Below are 14,237 nucleotides of genomic sequence, written 5' to 3' on the forward strand. Positions count from 1 at the left end.
TTTGTTCCGACGGTGACAATGTCACAGTTCGCATGTTGTTCAATATTATAAAAATAACTTTTCTTCTGTGAGACGTGAGTGGATTTAAAACAAAGGATAAAAACTGAAAATCAGAGGGCAGATGACAAATATTTTAGTAACTGTCAAGTTCCCCCCTTAAAGCATCTTTGGTGAGAAGGAATGACAGAAAACCTGACTTTGAATTGTTACACCCCGAATCATTACTATTGTTTAGAATCCAAAGAATCTTTGTCATTATCAAGTGTTAAACCTGTATAATTCTCAGATATGTCAAATGCTTATTTGCTTTGCAGAGGCATTGGTTTTTCTCAGTCAAATCAAATAAGTCATGTGTGATTTCCCAGCACACAAACTGAGGCACACAGACTGAGTTCCCAGTCCCTTATCTGCTCCCTCACTGCTGGAGGACCATGTCAGAGCAGCCTAGGACAAAAGCAAATTGTGGTAACTCGATTTTCAATAATTCGTACCCTCTCAAAGCCCTGTGTAGTATGAGAGCGCATTCCTGTCTGTGGTTATTGATGAGGGCCTGCGAGTTTTAGGCACAGCAGGCTTTAGGTTTTTGTTATTGACCAAGTGATTGATTTAAACCCTCATAATTAGCTGGCCTAATTTAATTAAAGTGCAATTTAACGATGCAGAGGCCCCACCAAAGCGTGCTCTGGCACTGATATATGCCTGCGCTCGTATGAAATCTCGGTTGACAGATGATGCCTTCGGCACAGATGCATTTCATTGACTGAGGCGGAAAGGGGTGCGGGTTAGAAAACGGCCCGTGGTCCTGTTTAGCAATGCCACTCAGCGTCCCTCGCTTAACCTCTCCAACCTTCTGATCTGGACAAATGCGACTGGCTCACGTATCTGATTTAATTTACCTAATAGCATTAAAAACCTGTTTGGCTTTAATTTGCTTAAAGTAATTCACGTCATAGCCAAACTTTTATACACCATTAGCAGTGTCTTAAAAAGCGAAATGCAGACAGATTTAACGGGTGCTGTGTCTCTCTTGATTAAAGCAAAGGAAAAGAAGTGGAGTGGAAGTACAGTTAGCAGAATAAAAATGGAATGAGTGCATAGACTTACGGGAAGCTATGCTTCAGGCTCTGGTTCATAAAAGTGATTCTTTTATGAGTGTTCTGAGACGTTTCATGCTATACGTATAGATTTAGCCTAACAGGGCTACACATTATGGACAGAATACCTTATTGCAATCTTACTACTGCATTTTGTGATTGCTATATGCATGGTAATATAATCACATTGGTGAAATGTTAATGTGATGTGGTTGAAAACTACCAGCATTACTTGACCAATATTATTTGCTGTATAATGTAAAATCATTGATGCATTAAAATACACAGAATCCTGCTTGAGACATGAGAGAATTGCTTAGGATGCTCAGAGCTCACACTAAAACATTTAGTAATTTACTCAAGTGCTTATTTACGTGGTGCTTGGTACTACTGGTAATACTTGGTAATTTTATGGTCAGTATTACAACAGAAAAAACAATGTTACTTGTTAGTGCTAGCACTAGTGTCTGGATAGTTTCTGAGTTTGCATACAACCATGATGTGTTTTGAAATGTTTAGGCTTTACTGAGGAATTAGATTTTAGTGACACTTCTAAATCTTAGTTAATCAACTAAAAACTAAAAAGGACAAAAAATGGATTAGTCTGTGTTTACATCAGCTGTGCACAAGAGAACAAAACTCATTTCTCATGTCCATTAAAAATAAATTTAAAAAATAAATAAAAAGTAGTCCAAAGTACTCCAAATATGTACGTATATATATGTATATGTATATATATATATATATATGTATATATGTATGTATGTATATAAAATTTTGAGAATTAAACTCAAATTAAACTTTTTCCTGAAAGCTTAGCTTAGTGTAGGATCAGTGTAGAACTTTCATTTGTAGTCAAGCAGCCTAACTCCGCTTTCAGTTCCAGACAGCTATTCAGTGATAATTGGCCTGAACGATGTAGCCCTGTGATCGAGGCAGATTCTGATGCTGCTGTTAAGAGATTTTGTTGCTTAGTGTGAAAGGACAAGTTCACTGAGACTTTTTTCAGAAGTGAGTTGTTGCTTTTGTATATCATGTCAAATAAATGATAAAATTAAGAATGGCTATGCTTCTTGTGTACCACTTTACAATGCACCATGTGCTTTATCGATTGAAGTTCTGTGTTGAGATGGTATATGTGCCTCCCTATTTTTGTCATTTAGCTTTTATCTGTGATGTCAGACAGGCAGTAGTCTGATAAGGGATAAGTTGATGAGAGATTCAATCAATACCCGATGGAAAGTGATTTGAGGCATTCAAGGAGGCAAGCACTCAAATGGCCTGTTAACATGCTATTAAAACGGAATCGTGTGCACCATTCAAAGTAAGCTTTACCTCATACCTCATACATGCTACCCATTCAGGATGACCTAAACCGCACTTAGATAGTATCCATGTACCTAGATTGGATTAGTCAGGTCATCTCGGTGTCCACTAATGATTTAAGACTGGGTTTAGGCCATTTAAACATTTGTTTGTCCGACATAAATGCAAATAAGTGTCTAAGAAATGCTGACTAGTGTGATTCATTGACTGCTTTAATAGGGTCATTGAAAATGGAGAATTGAAAAGGGTCTGTATGGATGGAAAGGGTTAAGATGAGGCTACCATTCAAGTTCAATTGAATCAGCCTTTCTTCATTTAGCTCTAATTGGGGTAATGGAGGCTGGCTCTGAGGGACAGCTATATTATAATGGTTCTTCGATGAGAATGATTTACCCTGTCTCCTTTGGGTTTGACATGGGCTTGAGTGTGTAGTTTTGGCATCAAGATGACTGTGAATCCCCTCCCTTTTGAAGCCCTAGTCCAGTTGGGCACTTTAGGAAGTTATTGAGCTTCTCCTAAATGCTCTGTTATGGTCGAGCCAAAAAGTCTGTCATGCTCACTCTGACGTAGGCCAGGCCAAATGGTTTTAAGCTGTAAAAGAGAGTTTAAGTAAATTAAGACTTCTTGGAGAAAAAAGCCATTAAGCCCACACAGTTTTGTTTTACAACTGGCCAAAGGCAATAACAAGCTGTAAAAATCCATTGCAGGCCATAAGACATTACAGATTTATATCTACATAATTATTTTCTTAAACTCTTATGTAGGTAAGCAGTGCACGCTACGACATTTGTAGTGGAACTGTGAACCATGGCTGCTGTAATCTGGTGTGGGGGTGTGTGTGTATGTGTGCGCGCACAAGTGTGTGTTTGAGTGAATTTGCTGCCCTTTTATGGGGTCAAGGAGGTGAGCTGTATGACTATGGCTGGCAGCCCATGCTCTTTGACACACTGCCCTGCACTCTGTCTTTCCTGAAAGTGTATTTCAGACAAACCCATCTGGACAGGGCTCCTTCGCAGCCACTAACCAGATTACACAGCACTAGGGCACAGATATAAGCAGGCATCAGGCCTGGACATGACCCTTGGGGCTCTGTTTAAAGCCATAAATCTGCTGGACCTCACAGTACTTTGACACACGTGTCTCAAAGAAGCCACTATGAAACTGAGTTTCATAACAAAGGCTTGAATTTGAGTTTATCTTATGTGAATGGCATATGTGAATGTAAAATCTTGAATTAATGCAAGATATACAACCCCAAATCAGGAAAAAAAGTGTGGGCAGTATGGAGAATGCATATTAAAAAAGAAAGCAGTGATTTCTAAAATTTACCCTGACTTGTCGTTCATTGCCGACAGGATGAACAAAAGATGTCTCATGTTTTGTCTGGTCAATGTCATTTCTTTTGTAAATGTACATGCATTCCTGCCAGTCAGGCCTGCAATACATTCCAAAACAACTGGGACGGGGGCAATTTTTAGGGGCAATAATGAGGTAAATAAATTTAATAATGATGCAACTTGAAACACGTGATGCCAACAGGTGATCCTGTAGACCCATCTGTTGCCAGTACAGAATGTGCAGCACATTTTAAAATGCAAAATGCCACAACAAAGATTTTGTATTGTTGCACACCATGTAAAAGAAAATGAATGAATAAAAAAGAATGGAACAAAATTACTTTTAAGTGGCAATGTTACAAAGTGGTAAATGCTTTACTTTCCCAACTTTTTTTCGGAATATGCTGCAAGAAATTTGTTCATTTTGGAAAAAAAATACAGTTCATGAGGTGAAACATCAAATTATGTGTTGTATTGCTTTCAAGGTAATACGGGTCCAAAATAATTTACAAATTTCTATTTTTGATTTAACATACTGTCCCAGTTTTTGTCTGATTTGAGGTTGTGTATATAGTGTTAATCCATAACTGACAAATTCTTTAAATAAATGAATACATATGTAGATAAATTAACCTTTCAACCACATGACTAATTGAAATATTTTTCTTTCCTTCCTCCCTGTTTCATGCATGTCTTCAAATGAGGATGTGATTTTTGAATTGTATCTTCTGGTGATTTGTCTGTGCTGCTTTTGTGGGTGTGAGCCATTGCTTGGTAATGACCCTTTTATATTTTTAGTTAGCAACATGACTGGGCTCTTTGTAAATATTTCAACAGTCATTGTTTAAAAGTCTGCAGCAAGATTGCAGTCTTCCTTCTGTTATTGTATGGTCCATTTGCTAGCTCTTTATGTTGGATGTAAAAACAGGTTATGAGGCCACTTCGGAAAGTGGATTTGAGAGCTCATGTGTTTTGTTAATAATTTTAAGATAGCCTGTAAGCACTGTCTACAATTAGATCCATTTAAATAAAGAGCAGCTATTATGCCTTTGTTAAATTACTATGTGGTTTATTCTGGGTGTAACATGACCTCTTGACCCTCACTATACAACCCCCACCTACAGCCTGAGGGCATGTCCACTGCTGGCAAAAACAGCAGCCATGGAATCCACTTTTTTGCCACCCTACGCCTCCTTCAGCATCCTCTGGGTGAAGGTCCTTCTAAAGCAGGAGTGCAAAGTCCCGAAAAGCTGGATTCCAGCACAATTTGGTGATCTGGTGACAATTTGGTCCCTGCTTCTGATTGAATTCAGCAGTTAGTTACTGGAAATTTAAGTAATGGACAGGATAACTTCCAAAGAAAAAGGCTTCTTTTTAATCAAGTCTTTTGTTTCACCAGTTCTACCAAGATTATAGCCTCAATACATGGTCATGAGTCAGTCTCTAACAGTGAATAAGGGTCACTCTACTTGCATTTATTTACAGCTGTTGTAAAGCTGATAAACAATTATTATCCACAACCTGTGGCAGTCAAACACATTTTCAATAGTTAACAAGCAGTTTAAATCCCTGCACTGAGGAGCTAATTTAAAGTGGAACATCAAAACAGCTACTAATAATACTTGCAATGCCAGTGTTTACACAACAGGGAAGCCAAAAGCCTTTCATCAAAAGAGTTAAACTAACCTCATGTAAAATGTTAACGTGTTTATTATACCCTCAGCAGTAACACTACATTGAAAGATAAGAAAAGTAGCAGACACACTTAGTGAATGTTACAGTAATTTGAAAGTAGCTGATTGAAAACAACATAAGGTAATACAATAAATGTAAATCTTAGAAGTAAAATTGAACTTTTTTCAAACTGAGTCTGATTCAACAACTACTTAGTAGCAAAATGACTCGGATGGGGTGTTTTCTTTTTTTTTTTTTTTTTTTGGCCAGGAACACTGTAAGAGAATAAATGACCACAATCGATTCCTCAAATTCAGTCAATCAGCCAGGGGTCACCAGGACTTCAGCCTGCAGCTAATTTGACACGGAAAGGGCGACTCGCTAAGGCACATTTGTTTCTTCCACTCTCTTCCATTATATCCTCGCTGCCTCCCTTTCTCTCTCTCTCCCTCTCTTATTCTCTCAACCTCAAAGTCCATGTCATGCACAACTTCATGCCTTCAGCATGACAGAGCTTTTATTTCCATGAAATCAAGGCACAAACCTTAACGTTTGCTATCAAGGCATGTCAAGTGAATGACACTGGTTTGTGTTTGCTAGTGCCTTCATTCCCCATTTCACTCCTGTTCTCAAGGGAACAAGAGAGGGAACGCCAATCCGCAATCAAGTGCGTCCGCGCTTAATGGGAGAAATATCTGCATAATGATAGGTGAATATTCCCCTCTCTAATTTCACTCAGGCCCCTTGACAGAGGGATCATTTCCAAGGCCAAGTGAACGTCTAGACGGCAGGCGTGAAGCCTGCACCGGTTTGTTAGCCACCAGTATTAATATTCCGCCAGTCTCACCCTTAACCTTCGCCTCTCGCCGAAATGTCAAGCACAGCTAAATAAGCGCTTCGCCGTCTTTATATGGAAATGCATTCAGCCTTTTCAGACAGTCACCCTCCACCAAACTCGTCCTACAGCCTGGAGAGGCTGTCTGGCTTTCTCTCCCTCGCTCTCTCCTCCCATCTCTCCATCTCTCTTCCCCTTCTATCTTCCTTTTGTTGAAGAGGTTAAAGAAAGAGGTCATGAAAATTTCATCAGAAAAAAACCTGAAGAAAAAGCAGTGAGTCATCCAGAACTGCTGCCTGTGAAAACGAGTCAATCACCTCCCGTCTCCAAACACACCCCTACTGTCGGTGCCTTAATTACATGTCACCCAAACATTCATTTATATGAAAAACAGCAGGGAGTGAAAAGGGAGGGTCGGGTGGAGGGAGGGGGTTCTGACAATGATCTCTTATGTGAACCTGTTACCTGTTTCAGGATTCCTACACAGACCCTCTTTCCAAAGAAGAAACAAATCACTCAATTTAAGTCAGACATTGACCTAAATTACATGCATATGCATTTACAGACCATACTGCGCTCTGACACAAACACAGTTGCTGTACTCAGTGGAAAGGAGACAAACAGAAGGGCGTAAGTATATACCTAGAGATAGAAACAAAGGTCTCTGAGATGGTATGCTGTGTGCATGAGGCCAAGAGAAGGCCAGTCTTGCGGAATGCTGTGATTGGCTCGGATTGCAGCACATGCTTTCGTGTTGTTTCTGACAGCTCTAAGATGGCACAGAAAAGCCAGGCAGCCTTCCACTCATCAAAACTGACACTGACAAGTCATTACGTCCAATAACAGAAAACTGCTCAAGATATCAAGAATTCAAGAGCATAGCTGGATAGAAAGTGTGAAAGAGTAAGACTGAGAGAAAGTGGGGGAGAGCAGAAGGGAAAGAGAGACACAGACATTTGGAGAGAGATGCATCTTCAGTTTCATTGTTTGTGGTGAGAAATGTTTATATGAAGTGATTGCAGTCTTAGTGTGTTTGTATTTGGCTGTAAAATATGCAGCAATAATAGAGTCAAATAAAAAGTGGTCAGTGGAAAGTGAGTCCTGTAGCGGGCTAAACAGCCACTGTGAAGAGGCAACCATTCATACCTTCTGAAGGTTAGACTTGCCAGTCAGAGGACAGAAAGCAGAGCCCCTCATACAGAAAGAACTGTATTTCACTCTGGCATGAGAGAGAGATAGATAGAGAGAGAGAGAGAGAGAGAGAGAGAGAGAGAGAGAGAGAGATGTAGGCTGGCAGCTATTGTCCAGCTTTGTCCACCTGCCAGAGCAGAGGCATTTAGCCAGGGAAGAACGCTAGCTTCACTGAAAGCCTCGTTTATCATCCTCTCCAGAGCCCCACTGGACACTGCTGGACCCCACACTATGAGAGGAGAGGTCATTTTCACCAGGATCCCCAAGGGGACAGCTTCACTTCAGCTTCAGTCGCTGTGTCCTTCACTGTTAGCGTGTCAGTGGGGCACAGTTACTCACACACAATGGTATATGTGTGTGCAAAAAGTGTGCGTGTGTGTGAGTGTATCAGATTTGGGCTTAGTCCAGGAGCCACTCAGCCCTGCAGCGCCAGGAAGCCACAGGTTACGAGGCTGGTGATTAGACAGGCAGTGCATTAGATTATTGAGGCCAGAAGGGAGGGAGGGGGAGAGTGGGAGAGAGAGGGACAGAGAAAGAGACAGAAGGAAGGAGAAGGAAAGAGAGCGCACACATGGTTCAGTGCTGTGAGCTTACAGCTAAGGTGGCTCTCACAGTGGAGAACAGGAGCAGAATAGAGCTCTTGGTTAAAGCAGTTGTTCAGCCATTTTCCTTTACTGCAAAAGTACTCAATTAGCTCTTCTATTGGCTCTTATGCTGGATTGCGCTGTTAATATCTGGCTTGGCATCCATCTTGAGTGATCTGAACACTTGAAGTGGACAGAGAGACATAGGGTCACCTGGCATTTCCATGGATTGTCTAAAGTGACTATATGTGTTTAAATTTTGTACATTTTGACTGGAGGATGAGGCCCTCATTTTCTATGTCAGTCTCTTTTGCTGTCAGATAGAAACGTCCCATGTGTCTTCATTTGTGTACACGTACAGTTTCATACGTTTAGAATAAATGGACTGCTAACTTATAACAAACCGAAGAGGAAGTGTGCTGCCTACTTATGATCAAACTACTCAAAATGTCTGTTAATGCTAGATGTGAATGGGGCCTAGGAATACTTTTGGGGCTATACTTTAAGAAGTTTCAACAACCAGAGCTGTAGTGAATGTGCCTGGAACAGGACACAAGTTTATTTAGCCCTCTTGTACAGTTTTATCATTAAGATTATCATGGTTGGAGATTTGAAGAAGAAGATAGTAGTCACACATGTAAGTGCTTGGAGTTCACTAAATGATACTGGAAGGTTGAGTGGAACTGAGTTTGGCGTCTCTGATAAGAGAGCGCTTTCTGTCAACAAACACAGACGATGAGTGTATAAAGAAGGAATTTTATGTTTATTTAAAAATATGATTAAACTGTTAACTATGGTGGACGACTTGCAATGTGTTGGGGCTGTGTTTTTTCACCACATGCCCTGGCAACCTCGTTGGATGAATGATGTCATGGACTACATGAAGGCAATTTTAAATGAAAACCTGTCCCAGTCCCCTGTCTTAAATCCCATTTAAAACCTGAGGAGTGAGCTTAAGCAAATAGCCCAGCAGTGAGAATCCCATAGGATCTTCATTCTAGGATTCCTTGCTCTCATCAACCATTAAAGGAAAACGCCCACTGCTGTTATATTGGCAAAGAAAGGTTGCACAAAGTAATAAATGTAAGGGTGCCAGTAATTGTGACATGGGGTTTTCATAAAAAATATATGTCCTGATAGGGATTTTTATTTTCTCAAACTAAATTTACTGATTTCTCTCATATTTTCTGTGGAGAATTCAGCTCAGTAACATTATTTGTTAGACATGTTTTACGCATCTTTACAGAGATTGGATTAGAGCATCCTTCATTAAAAATCTTCTCTCACTGTTTTCTCGTTGTTATTATTCTCCACAGGATGACGAAGACGAAGAAAGGAGGAGAGACGAAGGCAGGAATGGACGGATTGAACCCGTGGGCCGGGCTGACTCCTGTGTTGAATCACTCAGTCTAGAGTAAGGGCCAATGAGATTTATTTATTTATTTGTTGATTGATTCCTATATGTATGTATGCATGCATCTGTGTTCATACTTGCAACTGATCACACTCTACAAAAACTTTTCAAATCTGTTGCAGTGCCCCATACCATTTAGCTGGACTCTGGAAGCATTTATGACAGTTCGCCTTGAATAATTTTAAATCCAGTGCAAATAAGTACAGCACTGGGGCTAATAAAAGTGACTTTAAATTACCATAACACACGGTTCCCCTCACAGACAGTAAAATCAGAAAAAAAAATAAAGCCAACGGCACCTTTTCATTGCATGTATTTGTCTTCATTAATCTGACCTTTTATTGTTTTTTTATTTCTCACTCTGGGTTTCCATTGCATACTTTCGGGCTTTCCCCGTGCAGAATTGGCTCACTCTCTGCTGTTCAAACCAACCCCCTCAAGCCTACTGCAGGCCTCAGTCTGATCCTAATCACTTAATTGAAGTGTCTATTTGGGTCCTTCATCGACCCACAGTGTCTTAATGGCTGTCTGGATTATAGATGGGCCCCTGTAGAAAGAGATCCAGGCGAGCTGAAAATCCTTACTGTGGCCTTCATGCTCTCACCCAGTCAAACAGCTGGGTTGTCTTGTTCTTCACTGTTGTCTGTGTGTTTTCTTTTGTTGTTTTTGTATTTTTTTTTTTTTTTTTTTTTTAACTTTTTGGCTAGTTTTTTTAATTGACTTTTTTCTTCTTCTTCTTTCACCCCCAGAGACATGCTGAAGCCAGTCGAGGTGTCAAATGGCGGTGGGCCATTGGGTATCCATGTAGTTCCATTCAGCTCCAGAGACAGAAGGTAAACCTTTATTCAGCCATGGCACTAACCTGCTACACCCTTAAAAAATAAAAGTTCCAGTATTATTCCTGTTTTAGATGTAGTTTTAAGGGGGAGAAAAAACAATCCTTGATTGGTTTTGAACCTTTTTCTTATGTGGAAGTTCTTTAAACTTTAACATCAGTTTTTCTCCATTAACCAAAATTCTTCTTCAGAGAACCATCCACTGAAAGGTTCCTTATGGAGCCAAAAGGGATTCCTTTGTGGCATCGCTCACACTGTGGTCTCTACTTCCATCTCTTTTACCATTTTTCATTCTCTCTTCTCTCATGCCTTTTCTTTGGTGCTGTTTGAGGGCTAAGCTCGTTAGCTGCACCGATACATTTTATCCTCGCCCCCTGTTTGCTCTCTTCCTCTCTCTCTTCCATCTCACAGCTCTTCTCTTGAGGTTCTGACCGTGATTGACTTTGTTCTGCATTTTTTCTTGCTCTCTCCATAGCACATCTTATCACACAACTGGTTTGCTTCCACAAAGAGAGGCATATTTTCCCTCCTCCTCAAGGACTCCTCAACAATATGCCACTGAAATGTGGGCGATTTCTCCTTGACTCTGTGTGCCGTTTTCTATGCCTTCTTTGCAGGGCTCTGGCTGAATAATAAACTGTGGCTTCAATAGCTTGGGTCTTGGGAGAGTTAACTCAGGGCAGCGGTGGCAGCAGTGGTTTTGAAACTTTGCCCCCTGTAGAAAAGAGGACACATGAGATACAGGGCTGAATGAAACATGGCTTTATAGTCGTTGGGGGGCCCTCGAACTAGCCAAACCAATTCAGCTAAAGCATCTCACCCAATCAGGGTAAAAGCTCGTCTCAAGCACTGACAGTGGCTCCTTCACCAAGGTCAGGCGAACACAGGAAATTCACTAATGAACAAACCAAAATCTGCCTCATCATCAGATGTACTGGATAAAGGTCATAAAAGGTTTTTTTTTTCCCAGAGTGTTTCAGGAGCTGTAAATATTTGTTGTCCTTCTCTTATGAAGACTAATGCTGGCAGCCAAAAATAGACACAGGGTGAAAAGCTTGATACATTTCATGAATCATGTTTTTATTTAATTATAATATTAGATCATGTTGGTGCATTCCATCATATTTCATATGTTACCATGTGTACTTTCACACTGCGAAAAAAAGCCAGTATTTTATGCAAATTGCCTCCATTTAAACTTTTAAAATGTTAAAACTTTAGTATATGGTACCCTATATCAGTACAATTCATGTTTGGTCTTTTATTATACAGAATTCAATGCACTCAAATTGTATTGATTCCATCCAAGTCATCCCCTTAAACATTCAAACTTCAGTTCACTCCTTTACTAAAAATACTAAAGTGACTCATCCTTGTCTTTTCATTTTTGTTCATGCTTCTTTAGGATATAGATGTGAAATATATGAAAAAATACATGTTTCATAATATTCTTATTTAGTTATAATGTGTAGTAGATGTAGTGTTTGTACAACTGTGGTCATTTTATTTTATTTTAATGAAATCAAAGTGGATAAATGGTTGCCCTTCATCCTTTCCTTTAGCTACACACTTTAACCTTCAACCTTTCATTTAGTGCTGTAGATGTGGGGCAAATTAGAAGTTTATGTATTTAATGTGCACTGTTTTGATTAAGTTGTATTGTAAGATGTTGGTACATTTTATCGTATGTGATGTTTTATCATGCATACTTTATTGCAGTCAAAATGCATTAATTCCATGCGAGTCACCCCTTAAGTGTTGACTCTTTTGACTTTTACTAAAGGACTAAAGAAAAGTGATTTGTCCTTGTCTTCCTGTAGCTGTTAGCTGTAGTGCTGTAGATGCTGGTCCAGATGCTTCATGAAGATATAGAGATGAAATTTGATTTGATTGTGATGTGAGAGAGGTTGTATCAGTAATTTTCATGTAAGGCAGTGTATATTTTATCACTATTAAATTGCATTAATTCTATGCAAGTCAGCCCATTCAGACTTTTCCAGAGTCCTTCACACAATGAACAAAAGTCATTTGTTCTGACTGTAGTGCTCTAGATCCTACTCCAGATGCCTCTCCAGCTCCTGAGATTTTGTATAATGACCGTTGAAAGCCAACAGTCAGTAAACACACTGTCTCTGCATTATGCTCCTAATGGCTTCATCAGTGCCTGTGGCAGGCTGATTGACATTGGCTGCAGTGTGCCGTCTCTCATTAGCATTCTGATAGAGGGCAGTGGGGTCAGCTCAAGGGCGGCAAAAGAAAGAGAGCGAGAAAACTCTGCCAACAACTGCTGTCTTTCTTTGTGCCACAACTGAAACGAAACATCTGCAGCTGAAACAGAGAAACGTGCACGCCACTCTCAAAGAGTTGTGGATACATTAGTCCAATAATTGGATCTCATCCCATGACCAGTGTGAACTGTAAACAAGCCGGCAATGTAATTGCGGCACATAAATGGATCCTGATTGCATTATTATTCAATTAAAGGCAGTGGAGGGGAACAGGTGGTCTCCTTCTTGCTAAGCATTGTGGACCATCACTCAAGCGACAGGCGGCTCTGCCACCACTCAGATAATGATGAAGTAGCTGCAGCTCCAACCAGTCACGCCTGACTCTCTCGTAATGACTGCAGCGCCAACTCGCAGCTGGGATGACTCCAGATTGAGACGTGATTCTGCAGCCCCTCCACGACAACTCTCCTATATTTAATTTTTTGCATTTTTTGCATTTTTGAGTTAAGAAAGTACTATGTGAACATTGGTCAAGTTTCAGAATCTGGTGTTCACTACCTAGTCTGTATGGTATATATACTATATGTTCAGATAAAACCAGACTCCTCGATAAATTAGTGATTTCAGCTACTTTAAGAGACACTTATTGCTGTGAATATGCAAACTCCATATGAAAGGCCCCATATGAAAAGCTAAAGCTTCAAAGTGTGTTGTTCAACACCCAGTCCATATGGTCCAACTGAGAAAACTATGTTGCAAAAACAGCCCATTTTAAATGTATTATTTCTGTGATAGCAGTTTTACCCCAACCATCCATGCAAGTTATAAAGAGTACTTCAACTCATTACTTTTTGAATGAATTATAAGACAGCCAATCAGAAGTGATTAACTTATATATCATATATCATATATAATGAGTCACAATAGAGGACACAACTTATTTACATATAGCTCATTAACTCAACATTTATACGGAAGCTATAAGAAGTGTTTCAGATTGGACTGCTTTTGTGAGTGAGGTGCAAGACAAGATAGCCAATCAGAGCAGAAGGTGTTTGTGGCACAGCACCAAGTCTTTCAGACTTGGTTACAAAAACAGCTTGTTGAGTTGAATGGGATAAAGAGATGCTGGAAGAAGGTAATGTAAAAATGAATTATGAAGCATGTTTTTGTTATCTAAACCAAACAAAAACTTGTAAGTGGACCTCAGGGGAGAAACTGTAAAAACTGTAGGCTATGGACCCTTTAATTGTCAGTGCTGAACTAAATTGGGCCAAACAAGAGACTGAAGTCTGGAGTAGCATGTCAGACTTATTCTCAGTTCATTTCAGTCATGGTCTATCCATTAAAAGACTGCAAATAGTGAAGAACTGCAGGTTTTGGATCAACCCTGTGGATGTTTGTCTCATATGCCTGGTCACTTAGTGTGTACATTATGAAGATAAAGCACGCACTGCTTCCACTTCCACATTGTGTGTCATTACTCTCTAGTAAGTGACTCTCCTAAAACTAACTTGGTACCATGCAATGATTTGAGGCCATTTGTTTCTCTCTCTCTCTCTCTCTCTCTCTCTCTCTCTCTCTCTCTCTCTCTCTCACTCACTCACTCACTCACTCACTCACTCACTCACTCACTCACTCACTCACTCACTCACTCACTCACTCACTCACTCACTCACTCACTCACTCACTCACTCTTATACCAGCAGTATGATTGA

General features: G+C 40.0%; 1 protein-coding gene across 3 annotated transcripts in view; it reads left to right on the forward strand.

Moving 5' to 3' along the window:
* The window catches only part of pard3aa (par-3 family cell polarity regulator alpha, a), a 521,056-nt gene that overhangs the window by 229,902 nt on the left and 276,917 nt on the right, over positions 1-14,237 (forward strand). For all 3 annotated transcript variants that reach the window (XM_037537061.1, XM_017704401.2, XM_017704387.2), the window contains exons 6-7: positions 9,358-9,455; positions 10,205-10,288. In XM_037537061.1, coding sequence (XP_037392958.1) covers positions 9,358-9,455; positions 10,205-10,288 — 182 coding nt within the window. The remainder of the gene's footprint in view (positions 1-9,357; positions 9,456-10,204; positions 10,289-14,237) is intronic.

The sequence above is a fragment of the Pygocentrus nattereri genome, chromosome 3 (assembly GCF_015220715.1).
Source record: "Pygocentrus nattereri isolate fPygNat1 chromosome 3, fPygNat1.pri, whole genome shotgun sequence".
Lineage (NCBI taxonomy): Eukaryota > Metazoa > Chordata > Actinopteri > Characiformes > Serrasalmidae > Pygocentrus > Pygocentrus nattereri.